At 38.5% G+C, this 13,767-nt stretch overlaps 1 protein-coding gene across 9 annotated transcripts in view; it reads right to left on the bottom strand.

The window, feature by feature from the left end:
• The window catches only part of Ten-m (Tenascin major), a 99,317-nt gene that overhangs the window by 48,897 nt on the left and 36,653 nt on the right, over positions 1–13,767 (bottom strand). For 6 of the 9 annotated variants that reach the window (XM_064358843.1, XM_064358842.1, XM_064358845.1 and 3 more), the window contains one exon: positions 8,687–8,741. The exons of the other annotated variants lie outside the window; for them this stretch is intronic. In XM_064358843.1, the coding sequence (XP_064214913.1) occupies positions 8,687–8,702 (16 nt within the window). In that variant the 5' untranslated portion in view covers positions 8,703–8,741. The remainder of the gene's footprint in view (positions 1–8,686; positions 8,742–13,767) is intronic. 9 annotated transcript variants of the gene reach the window in all.

The following is a 13,767-nucleotide window of genomic DNA, read 5'->3' as shown; positions in this document are numbered from 1 at the left end:
CTATGAAGATACGGTCGTTGTGTCGCGACAGTTCAAACATGCCGGGATTTGTAAGGAAATTCCTGTAATCTTTCCGCTTTTCCCAATTTTTAATTTATTGCCAGCAACCGGCGGCAACGGATAAAGTGAAACACGGCCTCCTTCAATGTTTTATTTTGCACGCCCTACCATTTTTATTATTCATAGATAATCACATGATAAATCAAGTGCAATTTATTATTCACACATGTGTTAAATTTAATTGTTATTAATACTAATTCAATTAAAAATTGTAAACAACATTCAAGCAATCACACCACAGTTCATTTATTCGGTAATTCATTTATTAAACCATTTTACAACGTCCAAAAATTTTGTTAAATCTTAAAAAATTGTTTCGATTGCGTGTTTCTTTGTTTAAAAAAATGACTGGAGTGTCTTATAAAGCCTCCCCTAGACGTAAATGGAGTCAAAGCCGGGCGTCCAAAAATTCAGATCGGGCAATTTCTTTGTGATATCGGGAGGCGCCGGATAAAGACAGGAATGTCTCGACAAATTGCTCAATTTGTTTCCGGGATTCACATACATTTCTGAACACTTAATAAACCCGGGCAAATCGCTCGTCATAAAAGTAATGCGTCGCGAAAGAATTTCAATTTTCCGAGACAAGAAAGCGTGTAGAAGTGGAAAAGTCATTGTGTGAACCACCGGCAAACGTGACTTATACGACTGATAAATCATTTCGTTAAATATTGGATGGTCTGGACCCGTGTCACGCAATGACAGTTGCAGAAATAGAGCCGGAGGAGACAGGAGCCGTCCGGAACAATCGAGATAAAGCCGGAAGCATGATTTTGACAATGATTTCGGAACAGGTGAAAACGAAGGGGTCCAATTATCCCCGGAAAAAGCACCGGAAGTGGTTGTAAACTGGAGATCGCTCCGGAAAGAAAACAACACGGGTTATGGGAAAGCCTTTCGCATAATCCGGTTATAAGAATGAGGAAAAACAAGAAAATATCGAAGGGAGGTTTTTCTTAAATGAGAAAGGCTCACATGGGTGCGAGTTGTTTTGAGTTTACGATTCATATTCGGATCGAATTTATTTCGCGAGTGTAGTATCTAATATTAAAACAATAAAGTTGGGAAGCAGGTTCGAGGAGCAATATCGAAATATAATTTAGACTCTAGGGAAGGAAAGTAAATGATAAGTGCCGGTAATAACACCTCGTATATTGTTTAACAAACAGAATTATGGCCCAATCTTCAGAGCAAGTTAGCACAACATTTATTATTAATGAATATCTTCTAAAATACGAGATGTCTGGTTTAAACGCCAGAACAGCATTCGCGCCAAGTTTAATGGGGAACAGTTCCCGAGACCAAATTAAACCCAACTTCTTGTACTTATAATTTATGTATTGTTCCAGTCTTTGAGCCAAGCCGAAGCTGCGTTATTAAAAATCGCAATCATCACCTCTTAACTATATTAAAAACGCGAAATCCTCTCTCGCCAAATACAAAAACACTCTAATACGATTTAAAGTTGTGATTTGTTTCGTAAATTTTTAATGGACTCTTAATGGCAACCTCAGCTAAGTTTTAATTTGATTCTGCAAACAGTGAGTGGCAAAAATTCCCATTTTTTCAAGACGGTTTTCAGATTAAAAGCCCCAGCGATTAATCAAACATTAATCACGTGGAGTGAATTTGCATGCACTGACGAATACGCGGCTGACGTCATGGAAGGGTGGGCGTACAGTTAGTTTTAATTTATATAAACCGAGCACCTAGTCGAGGGACTGAATGCTTGACTAAACAACCAAATTCGGGGTGAGCAAGCATAACAAGGGGGTTACATCCAATTCACCGTTCTGAAACGAACTACTTTGCATCCCGATCGTAAAACAAATGGATGCCAGATGGCCGTCAAACAGCAAAACTGAAGACAGTTCAAAGAACGCGTCGCTTTGAAAATCGCTCCAAGAGCGTTTTAACGATCCACCGACGTTAAAAAACCGACCTGCTGAAAAATTAACGACATTTCTCGTCTTAAAAACTGCTCCGCCCGTTTACCTCAGATCCTCCAATGGATTAAATATGCATCGGGAAATTGCTACTTGTGCGCGGAGGCTAGTGCTGTTAAACTTCATGAATAACTTATGCCAGCGCAACTTGCACTACACTAATAATAACGAAATTATTTAATAATATTTATGGAAACGGAAGATCAATATCACTTTATTACTAGGAGCCTCCGGCGAAAATCTCAAGCAAAGAGCTTCCTGCGCGCAAAATGGAGCCAGCGTTTTTTGCAGCCTTGCACTGTTTAAATTGCATGAAGCTTAAACTTAATCAACAAACTAAATTTAACCCAAATGAGAAAAAACTTTGCAGGACCGACCACCGAAACTTTCATTTTGGACCACACGTAAATCTCTGCTCTCTCCTGGGCATGGACCTGCTCCTATGCTCTGATTTGTTGCATCATAAACTCTACACAATGTGACTAGGCTCAGTGAAATAAAATTCAAAAGAAAATTTATTAATAAAGAAAGTCATTTCGAAATAATTTATTCGGTTATCGCTTGGCTTTGTGGCATCTTGTAGATGATTTAGCCGTTTAGGCATAGTAACAAGTTAGACATGTGACACAAAAAAATGGCTGGATTTCTACATCGGTCTAAAGTACCAATCTTTTTTTTGATAAAATCACATATAGTTAAAATTTTCGAATTCCAGTCAAAATATTAACTTGATTTTCTAATTGTTGGAAAACTGAAAAGATGTGGGTGCCGAAAATTTCCGAAATGTGATCTTGTCGTGTTGTTCGCAGCGGATTAACCGCTAGAACGTGTTGTAATTCGGCGCGTTACAATATCCGTATGAAATTTTTATACACCCCTCTGGCGTGTTTTTGCGACAATTTGCAATTTGCAAAATAGGCTAAACCGTGGCACGCCTGGGGAAAAAATTGGACGGGCGATGGCGTTTGATATTTAATCCCGTGCCTTGCCATTTTACATGTGAATGCGTCCGCGTGTTCCCCCGGTAACCATAAAATAAGCGTCTCGACGCGTCTGTCGAGGGTTGTATGTAGATTTTTTAATCATCGTTAGTATTAATTTTTGCTTCTCTTCCCCGATCTCTTCGAATCAAGGTAAACGTGCGATCGACGAACCCTCTCAAACATTCATAAGCCTCGGCCATGTTCGTGAGCCATCCGGGAATCAGGCGCTCTGATTACTCACACGTGTGCTACAAGATTGACGATGAATTTTGTAGTTTTTCTTTAATTATTTACGGACGGAGATCTTTAATGGCGAGGTGGTCGCCGTCACGACGCCGTCTAATCTATTTGCGGTCGCCGATAACTCTAACTAGAGATAATAAATTTTAATCGCCGGGTGTAAACTTCAACGCGCGCATCGCCGACGAGCTTAAAATATGAAGAAGAGCTTTTTCGTGTCGTGATTATAAGAGTGCTGTAAAATGTCTAATCCCCTATTCTTCAAAATTTATTGCCCGAATAGGGGGGAAATTAAAATGTCATGTTTTCTTATTACAAAAACTACAACTAGATTTATCGCTTATTCCAGCTGTCTTCGGGATAATTGGACATAACTACAAACAGGAGCGCCACTGAAACTTTAATTGTTTCACGGCTACCCGGAAGCGACCGCGCTCGAGTCCAGCCACCGGACAGGTGGGCCGAAGGCCCATTTTTCGATTACTTCCAGCGGCAAATTAAGTAGTTTGCATACATTATAAAACGATTTGATTAGTCGTTCCATTATGCAGTAAACTAAAATTGTACTTTATATACATAGATATGCAAATTTGTTGACACTCCGGGGTAGCGCGACGCGCCATAAACTGCGCTTAAAATTAAAGTGGATTGTTACTCCTCCGAATGACTTATAAATGTAATACTGCATTCAATTTGTTATATGAATACGGGACGTGTGGAATTAAATTAAAGGCAAATATCGTAGCGAGGCGTCGGAATCGCGTTCGATAAGAGGCACGGCTACGATATGCGACCCTCCATTGTAATTCCGTTCATCCCAAGAGGTACATGGGCGGAAAATTAACCCATTTCCCTAACACAAAAGCACAGATTTAATCGGGTCTGGGCCTAGCCCGGCTTCTAATCCGTTCGGGTGGGGACCATCTGGACACGAACTTTTGAAATCAAAATAGCGCGCCTGCCACTGAAGTATTACCAGCAATTCCGATACAGAAATAAGGATTTTTATGCTTCATTGTCGACGAAATTTCAGGGAAACGTCTGGGTTTGAAAGATTGAAATTTTATTTCTGTTGTGCAATTCCAATCGGAATGCAATCGCAATTTGCTCTGTGCCATTTAGTTGCTTAAACTTCCATTCTGCCCCAGCTACAAGAATTAAACTCCGATCCCAGCCAAATTGCAAAGTTGTGATAGGTAAAGGGTCAACAAAGCCGGAAGGTCACCATTAAAAATGCTAATATTTATAAACTTAACGTGCAGCTTAACTCGACAATCTCGCAGGTCGCCTACACGTCAAAATTCATTTAACCCAAAATTTTAGCTTTAATAGGATTACTAGAAAAAAGGCACTTAGATCATCCCTATTTTTTTAAAGATTACAGGAAACTTGCAAAAACTGCCGTTATTAATAAAGTAAAGCGTCAATAAAAAACCCGTTTAAAATTTTTAATGCTGGGAGATTAACTAAAGAGATAAAGATAAAAACTTAAATCAAGTATAGCGTGTACGAGGCTTGTTTGACGCAAATGCCATTATATAATCCATAAACCTAACTTCGAGGGACAGTAAAATAAAACCGTCTTTATACCGCTGCCACATGTTTAAAAATTTGTACAATAATATGCAAATGGATAGATGGTATCAGAAGATAGAAAACAAATTTTTACTTGTAGCAGGAATTTGAAAATGATGAATCTTGTTTACTTTTGTGACGTGTAATATAAGCTGTAGTGAAACTGAAGTGACAGACAGTGTCTGCAAGCAACACAGTAATTTATTGTTCATAAATAATTCATAAATCATGTGATTTATTTAGTAATTACTTAGTCGCTTCAGAAGATCAAACTGCTGTAGTGCTTAAAGTTTGCGCCTAACAGTCATAAATGGCGATTAATTAAAGCTAAGTGTTTAAAAATCTCGAGGGTTGGATAAAAGCAAATGTCCTTTTTGTAATAGGTGTCAACAGACCTTTCCGGCAATCGCGTAAAATAGATAATAAAATATTAAATGAAATATTATAGCAATCAATTTGTTTGCGTGAGCCCTTTTCAGGTAAGCCGTTCAAGCTCGGAGTAAATATTTGGGTATGGAAGTTTCAGAATTTTCAGCTAGATCAAGACTCGAGTTAAAAAAAGTTATTATAACTCGATGAATGTTTAAAGAAGGTCGGGCCGAATAAATTAATGTTAAATAATTAATTAATTAATGTTTTCTTTGGCGTGGCCGCTCCAAGTGAAAAATTTCGGTTCCGAAATGGATGTTCATGGAGGTAAATTATTAATTACAGAACGGGGAGACAAAACAAATTCCTGTATTGAACCGCGATCCGATGTGTTATATTGAAATTTGTGCAGAATTTCAATTAAGCCGGTGGAAACAGAGGCCATTTTGTAATATCCCGTCTGAATTCTTGCGATGCCCGAAAGCTGAGTTTTTCCAGCCGTAACATCGATTCTTATTCTATAGAGAAATACAGCAAATCTTCGGATGCCTTTGTCGATTTTATGAAATATAAAAGGCAAAATGTAGCGTGTCGAGATGACAACATGTGTATGTCAGATATCTCGACACGCAACTCCATCACACTCGCTCCGACTGTTTCTTCGTCGAACGGGAACCGGAAATTAACTTTTGCCCACACCTTTAGCACTTTCCTCCCGGTCGCTTCGCATCAGCCTTCAATGTTTTGCGAGGGAATCAATCAAATTAACTCCTTTGTTCTGGCGGCGATTAATTTTAATTAATTCGGGGAATTTCGGTCTTGGGGGAAATTGCCGCAGATCAGGTGCCTCGCAAGAGATATGAAGCTGTGCAGGCGCGTCTGATGGGCGTCTGCTAATGCATCAGTGGGGTCTTTATTTGGTTTTTGCCCGGCAAAACGGCCATTTGGCGGCGGTCTAAACGAGCAAATGATATGGAAATGCGCATTTGACTCGACATTTCCATCGAGTGTATTGAACGTGCCAGATTTTATTATGGCCATTATTAACGTCGCGTTTGTATTGTTTTTATTTGCCCGAATGACATCTAGTGGCTTGCTGTGTTTTGTTGCAATTAAAGGACACACTTCGGGCGGAAATATTTTATTTGACATGAGAATCGTTAATTTTGCTATAATTGGTGTTTTTATGCTGTTTCATTGTCGACCACTAGAAAATTTATTCACCTGAAACGCTCGTAACCCAACGGTCTAATATTTTTGCTCTATTCCACACGAAAAAATCGCTGCACAAACGACAACAATGCAAAAAGCGCCTGCACGTGCAAGTTTCATCTTTGTTTGTTGTTTCTGTTCAAATGAAACTTGTTTCAAAAGCTCCAATTTAATTCATCATGTACAAGATGAAAACAGTTACATTCAACAGCGCTGTATATTTTAAAACAACATCACCCAAGTTTACTCGGATTGCAGCTGCTGAGTTATTAGCTCGGCAATAAAGCCGTCATCATACACCTGTCGTAAAACACAACCAGCCACACTCGACGCCAAACCGACACCCGAAAACATTTTGGGGGAATTTTATAACTTACGAGACCGCCACACTTTGTTCAATTTTGGTGGATGCGCCGGGCTAATTTATCGTCAATACAAATAAACCCGGTAATTTTATAATAATTGATAAAACGTTTCAAGCTCAATGTTACAAACAAGATTTTACATACTGGAATGCGCCGCTTGAAATTTAGTATTATAACAAAGATTGATCAAAAATCAATGTACCGTTTTAATTACACCCCTTTGAGTCTGCATTACAAAGGAATATTAAATTAAAAATATATTTTCGATACCGCACGCACACAATATTATTAAACTCTGCAAATTTCACTGCCATTTCAATCAATATAAAGCTGACAAGTGTAAAAATATTTGATAGTTTTAAAGCTTCGAGAATGATAAATGCGACTCAGACCCTACATGACTCACAGCTCTAGTGTCTCGACTCCTTTGGGATAAATGAAGATTATAAACAGAATATAACCTTCAACCGTTGGTAAAATATTATTTTATTGGCCAATATCCGCAGTGTCTTAACTAGAAATAATTTTTCCACTTTCCTTTCTCATATCCTGGTTTAGAAAAAATATTTGGGAAAGCTCGCGTTCTTGCCTCGAACGATTTTCCTAATTTTGCACTTAAATTAAGTTGAACAGATTTGCGTGCAAATTGGATCAACGTAAATATTTTCCCTTGAAATATTTAAAAAATGAGAGTTGGCCGCTTTAAAATTTCAGCGCTAATCCGCTTTTATGGTAAAGTTTAAGGCGATGAGCTGTTTACTCCCTTTTATTTGATTGTTATTGTTACTATTATTATTCCGGAAACCCCACCGTAAATAGCTCCGATAAAAAGTAATGTAATCTCCGAAACTCTGGCTTTGGTAGCCGAATTAATAAGTTGTCTGATAAAAGCACTGTAGAATTTTAAGTAAACATTGGTTGGCAAAGTCGATTTTTCCGTGTTTGTTAAATCTGCTTAACATTCCATCCAGCAGCGAACGCAAGATGTTAAAACAACGTGCCAGTCATTTATCACGAGAAAATCTATTGACTCGACGAACAAATCTGCTGACAACTGCGTTTCCGAAGTTCTGATTATTACAAAGGTGAGTGGGGCGTTATCAACAATGTATAAAGCAAAAAATAAGTATTTGGTAAGAGAGCAAAACAAAGCCGGAGGCAGTGCAGCGTCTATGCTCCAAATGAAGAAATATGAAAGACATAAAGTTAGCGAAACGACTTCCTACAGCCTGAGAAGAAAAGGTCCTGAGTTATGAAAGCACGCAACGGTCTTATATAATAGCGAAAGCACTTCGTGCAAAATCCGGTCAGGGACCGTATTCTACATCTCACATGAGGTGCCTAGACAAGTAAACTTTCGCAAGCGAAATCCCCCGAGAGACAGGTGGTGATCGAAAAAAGCCTCCTGGTGGCGCTATTTGCCGAATAATAACGCTGTCGGCGCTGGATGATAATAAGTCTAATCCATAGATCTAGGGCAGGGCAGATTTACTGGAACGAAATCTGTTTGTTCGAGTTAAATAGGAAGGAATCTATTCCGTTGTAGGGATGAGCACTGAAGCAACTTCCTAGTCTGGACGAATCCCCAAGGCGCGCCCTCGCCAAGGCCTATTATCCGTAATTCCCGGACTAACTCTGATTCACAATGCCTGTTGTCTGTTGGCTCACACAGATGCAATTAAAGCCCATAATAATTTGTGTCAAAACTTTACAACTATAGTTTTAGTGGGAAATTGCGCGGCAAGGACTGCAAAAATGGCTCGGTTCTCACGTTACTGGGAAGTGATTTGAGGCGATCGGTGCCGGAGTTCGAGATGGCGCCCGGAATTCAATTAATGACGTGCAAGCACAATAGGGGGATGTGTTAGGGAAAGGAAGGTGTTCGAAAGCGACTTCTGATCGATACCGCGCTGCTGGACTTTAAAGCCATACGAACCTTGCGAGTAGCTCATAGCGAAGCCTAGGCATGTGTGGGGGACACACACACTCACCTGAAACAAAGCAAAACGTCAGCAAAACATTTTAACAAACGCTACAACTTTTGAAAAATACTAGTACAAAAGAAAAGTCTACAAAATCGGAATCTACGTAATTTGATTTAATTTTTTTTCGTTTTTACCTTTCAATATTCGCAAATACCTATATTTTTATATACATTTTGAGCGTGTATATTGATTAGTATTCAGTTTATTTTACTTTTCCGCTTTGCTCTTGCCTCTCAAAGTGCCAAATAATCGATTCGTGGTTTAATAACAAGTATTTACTTAATGTACTCGTAAGTACTATGTTTATTATGTTAATGTATTTTTAAAAAATTCAAAGTGCTTTCTTTATTTTCTTTTTTTTTTGTTCGTTAGCTTCTGGTATACTTTGCTCTATTTAATTTTTATTACAAATGCAGTAAAATATTGTTTTGATTACGAGTAAAAAATGATTTTAAAACACAAGTAGTTTTTATTCGAAAAGCACAGACAATTGCATTTTGCGTTTATGCTATGTATGTATTTAAATTTTGTTAAGCCAAAAATAATTAACAATGCAATATAATTTGGTTCATAAAATAAATTATTTCTAAACACTTTGTTTCAATATAAATTGTAAATACAATCTGTATTGTGTTTATTGTAATATTAAAAATACTTTACATAGATTTTGTTTTAAATTAAAATATCAAGGTTTTCCTGCCGTACCTATCATTAAAAATTATCAAGGTAAATGTATTAGGTAATAAATAAAATCAATGTTTCAGAGAAAGTGGTTTATTTATAAGTGGGTATATTTAGAAATAAAGTAGACAGTCTAATCCATTTGGATTTACTGGCGTATGAGAAACATAAAACTCCATACAGCTGCTCGACAATTGGAGTCAATTTTGGTGTTTGTATTTTTTGAAGAAGTTGAAAACTAGTGATAACGGTGGAGAGAGAGAGTCTTGGAGTGTAAATTTTCCCCGCTGAGGCGTATATTTTGAAAGAGGTTGAAAGTCTCGCTGTAAAAGCAATACAGTAAGTAGCTGAAGACAAAATCAACACTCCGGGAGTTTTTGCGTCGCCTAATTTTTCCTTTTGGCTTTCAATTCTGTAGAGTAGGAAACCGCGTCGGTTTCGGCGTGTAAATAGCTGACGGTGCATCACTTAGCGTTATTGAAATATCGCTAGAAGACTCCGGTTCCGGCCGTAAAAATCCGGAAGCGAGTAAAGCGCTGCACCACAATCCGATACAATACCGAAAGCGATGCCTCGCACGTTGCCTATGAATGGTGTGACGGGACTTTGCAAGACAATCGCTGGGGAAATCTCAATGCTCCGTATTGTCTGATCTCTGATTTTCCACTGGAATTTCGTACGCATTTATTATATACCGGCGCATATGCGAAGCCGGGATTTACGGGCTTTATAACGAATTCCCGCTGGGTGCATTATTAATGTCCCGGTTGGATAAGTTGACGCGATTCCGTGCCAATCAATGGCAATGGTCGTGGTTGTGCCGGACTCCGGTGACCGCACCAGGCTTAACGGGGATGAATTACTGCTCCCCGGGTGGACGGACCGCAGCCCCAACTAACTAACTTACCAATAAAAAAGCCTCTTTGCCGAGCTGAATTTTTAACCGATAGGAACAAGACCGTTTTTATTAAACCAGCTGGTTTTGCCCAAACCCCTTTATGACGAGCGAACGCCGAAATTTTATAGACCGACATCCCTAACTATCGCTTGCCTTCAGACCACTTTTTCCTGCCTTTTAGTGACAGTCTTGGCGCTTATGGTTGGCGTTTGCTGAAACTTGTCCACCAGAGGATTGAAAAATGAATCGATAGGAGATATGCAACAATCTCCCAACAGAATAAATTCTACTTCGAAAAACTTGCTCTAAACCGTTTATAACTCCTCCAGCGCGGGAGACTTTTTAACAATATTCTCCGAACGTTATGAATTATTGAAACCCACACAAAAAATTCGGTCCATTTAATTCCGAAGCTTATTGTGCTTTTATTATTTATTCAAAACAAAATAAAATTCCCAGTAACAACATTTTTTGTTCGAAGTTAATAATTAATAATCACGCTTTCACATAAATTTTATTTACGAAAAATTAAACCATGAGGAATACAAAAAGTAAAATAGAATGAATAAACTTTTGTGTATTGTGATCAAATTATGGTGTTGATCCAATTTTGAGTTAAATTTTTCAACTCGTGTAAAATCTGCAACAGTCATATATTCCCTTAATTGTTATCTATCCCAGCCTCAGCACCAGTAATGGCTTGTAATTGTAATGCTGGCAACTAGCGTTTCCTAAAATCTAGGGCATTCGTGTATTTTTTCAAATTACGCCAATTTTAGCTTCCGTGGTTTCGCGGTGCGAAATTCTATTTTGAAATTTCCCTGTTTACTGAAAAAGCGAAACTCTTTTGTCAATGGTTCGAAGTGTATAAATATAAAAGGATTGATGAACAAAAAGGATTCCGTCTCGGGAAAGTGAAAAGTGCGCCTCGATTTTTCCACTTGATATATTTCCACGGCATTTTTCACCAATCTTATTAAAACCAAGTTTATAATTCGGAAAATATTGTGACCGGGTATTTGGCGGACGCGCTGTTGAATTAATTAATCCAACTCAAAAATGTTGTTTTGATATTTGGAAAGGTTCCGCGTAAATACCTGGCCGATATAATTAAACCCATTACTCGAGTTTAGACAAAACGAAAATTCGGACGAGTTTGACTGGCGGCTGATTTCATTAAAATTGTAGCCGGACCCACATTACCGGGTGTCCATCCTGTCAGTATCAGAATGAATTATGCCTCAGATGTTATAATTCATTTACAAGTTAGTCCCTGTGGCGTCGGCGGAGGGAATTTATAACCTCTGCTAATGCCTTCCAACGCAACCGCCACACGGACGTAACCAGATTCGACCCCAATCCACACTCCTCCAGCAGGAGATTCGAAGTCTACCTTTACAAAAAGCCTACAAAAATAAACCACAACACACAATATTATGCACTGGCTTGGCCCGCCTTGCGAATTCGCATAATTCAAGTAATTCAAAGCGTCCGGAAAGTGTGAGGTCATTCCTGGGCCGACCAAGTCATCCTTCCCGAACCGTTGGAATTAATCCAAACGAGAAAGTTTCACCAGGTGGACTGCGTCCACCCTCCGCTAAATTAACAATGTTGGTTTTGGATTAACTTCCTAATGGTACGTACTTATGGCGGAGTTCCGGGATATTGCAATAGTTTCCGGAGGCCGCAACTGTCCAGTTATTTACTAACAAAGTGCGCGACTCGATGTTGCGGTGACGTTCCCGTCCGCTGACCAGGACTAGTATAATTCCAGCCAATTTGTCCTCCACCAGGACCCTACTAATAGCGTCACAAAACTAATAACAGAATGCCCCGATCGGCCCGCACCACCCCTCGCTAATATACATGTGTACGTTAATGAAATTCTCCGCACTTCGTAAACACAATTGTAACAGTCTGCCATAACAGCCGTAATATTCGGCCTAAGAGCACCCCTGAAATAACTTTGCAAAACGTCGGAATCAATCAGGGCGAGATCACGGAGCTGGACCGGTTGCCGGGCTTACTAATTTTGACAGGCTTCGAGATCATACAAGAATTTCATGCACGTGCTCGCAGGTGCTGTCGATTCTGGGTTTCAATTTAAATGGATTTACTTTTTCAGACCGGCAAAATTTGTGTTTGTCGTTAATGAATCAAATTGACAAATCTGTAAATTATTTTTTAATGAGCATTTCTTCATTTACATAGATTCCTTTCGGAAAAGTTAAGAAGCCATAAACAGAGAGAAGCGAAGATAAAATTAACAGTCTCAATAATCACCACTTTGAGTCACTAACAAGCACCAGACTAAGTTCCAATGATAAATTATTAGATGGTACGAGCCGTTCTATCCTTCTTATAACAAGTCTTTTAATTAAATTACAACTTTTTATGTCTTTACTTTTTCCCCGAAAATTTCAAGAAGCTTGTTTCAATCGGAATTTATAGCCATGTTCTCGGCTGTTATTTATTCTTATCTCAAATTTATTTTACGCTTCTTGTATATTACCAGAAACATTGACTTGATGAATCAAATTACGCTGAAAGCGCAATGTTAATAAAAATACGAACGTAATTCTATTACAGATTTATGAAGTTTTGCCAGGAAATGTCGATATTTCTCATTACATGTAGATTCCAGGGCGTGTCTATTTGTACAATTTCTGGATGAAATCAACCAACTTTCAGGCGATCAGAAATTGGAGCAAACTAATGAGGAAACGATTTTTTCCTCGAGTGGAGCTTAAAAGTTTTGCAAGAAGTGCTCAAGAATTAGGTCAGTTTAGGCACCAGCTGCACTTTTAGCATCTAAATGTCTTTCTGATTTATTCCTCATTCGCTCCTTCAGACATTAATAGGACGTCTTAACAGCTTATTTGTATATGCAATAAAATGGAGCACATTCATTTGGCGCCAATTTTATTACGAGTAGCAAAGCGCTTTAATTTCAATTTTAGCAACTAATTTCAGGGGCTTACTGTCAACTTCATAATTTCAGGTCTAGATCGACCGATTTTGTCAATTATCTATTTATAAAAAACTGGTCTACAAATAGAGGAGTTATGGTATTGTGATAAAAACCGTAATTACAGCATAACCCATTTTTGTGAGTTAATGATGATATTATGAATCAATAGCTTGTGGACTTTTATTTGTCACATTCAAGCGGCGTACAACTTTATTTATGATCATTTAGTAATTACCAGCATGTAATTTGGCCGGTGAAAACAACAAAAACAATTCCAATTTCCTGTAGCGTGACTTTTCAAGGTTCATTTCCTTTATTGTAACCGAACAAGCAACTCGTATTAGTCGTATTGTCAAAAAGTTCCGAGGCGCTGAAACGGATTTGTTGATACATCCGTGATGGACGCGTAACGCGGAGTTTCCCGTAATGAATTTCGAGATTATTTGCTGATAGAGATGATATACGCCTTCCCTCTTTATCCC

The sequence above is a fragment of the Tribolium castaneum genome, chromosome 9, assembly GCF_031307605.1.
Source record: "Tribolium castaneum strain GA2 chromosome 9, icTriCast1.1, whole genome shotgun sequence".
Classification (NCBI taxonomy): Eukaryota; Metazoa; Arthropoda; class Insecta; order Coleoptera; family Tenebrionidae; genus Tribolium; species Tribolium castaneum.
This window is presented reverse-complemented; position numbering and strand designations above follow the sequence as displayed.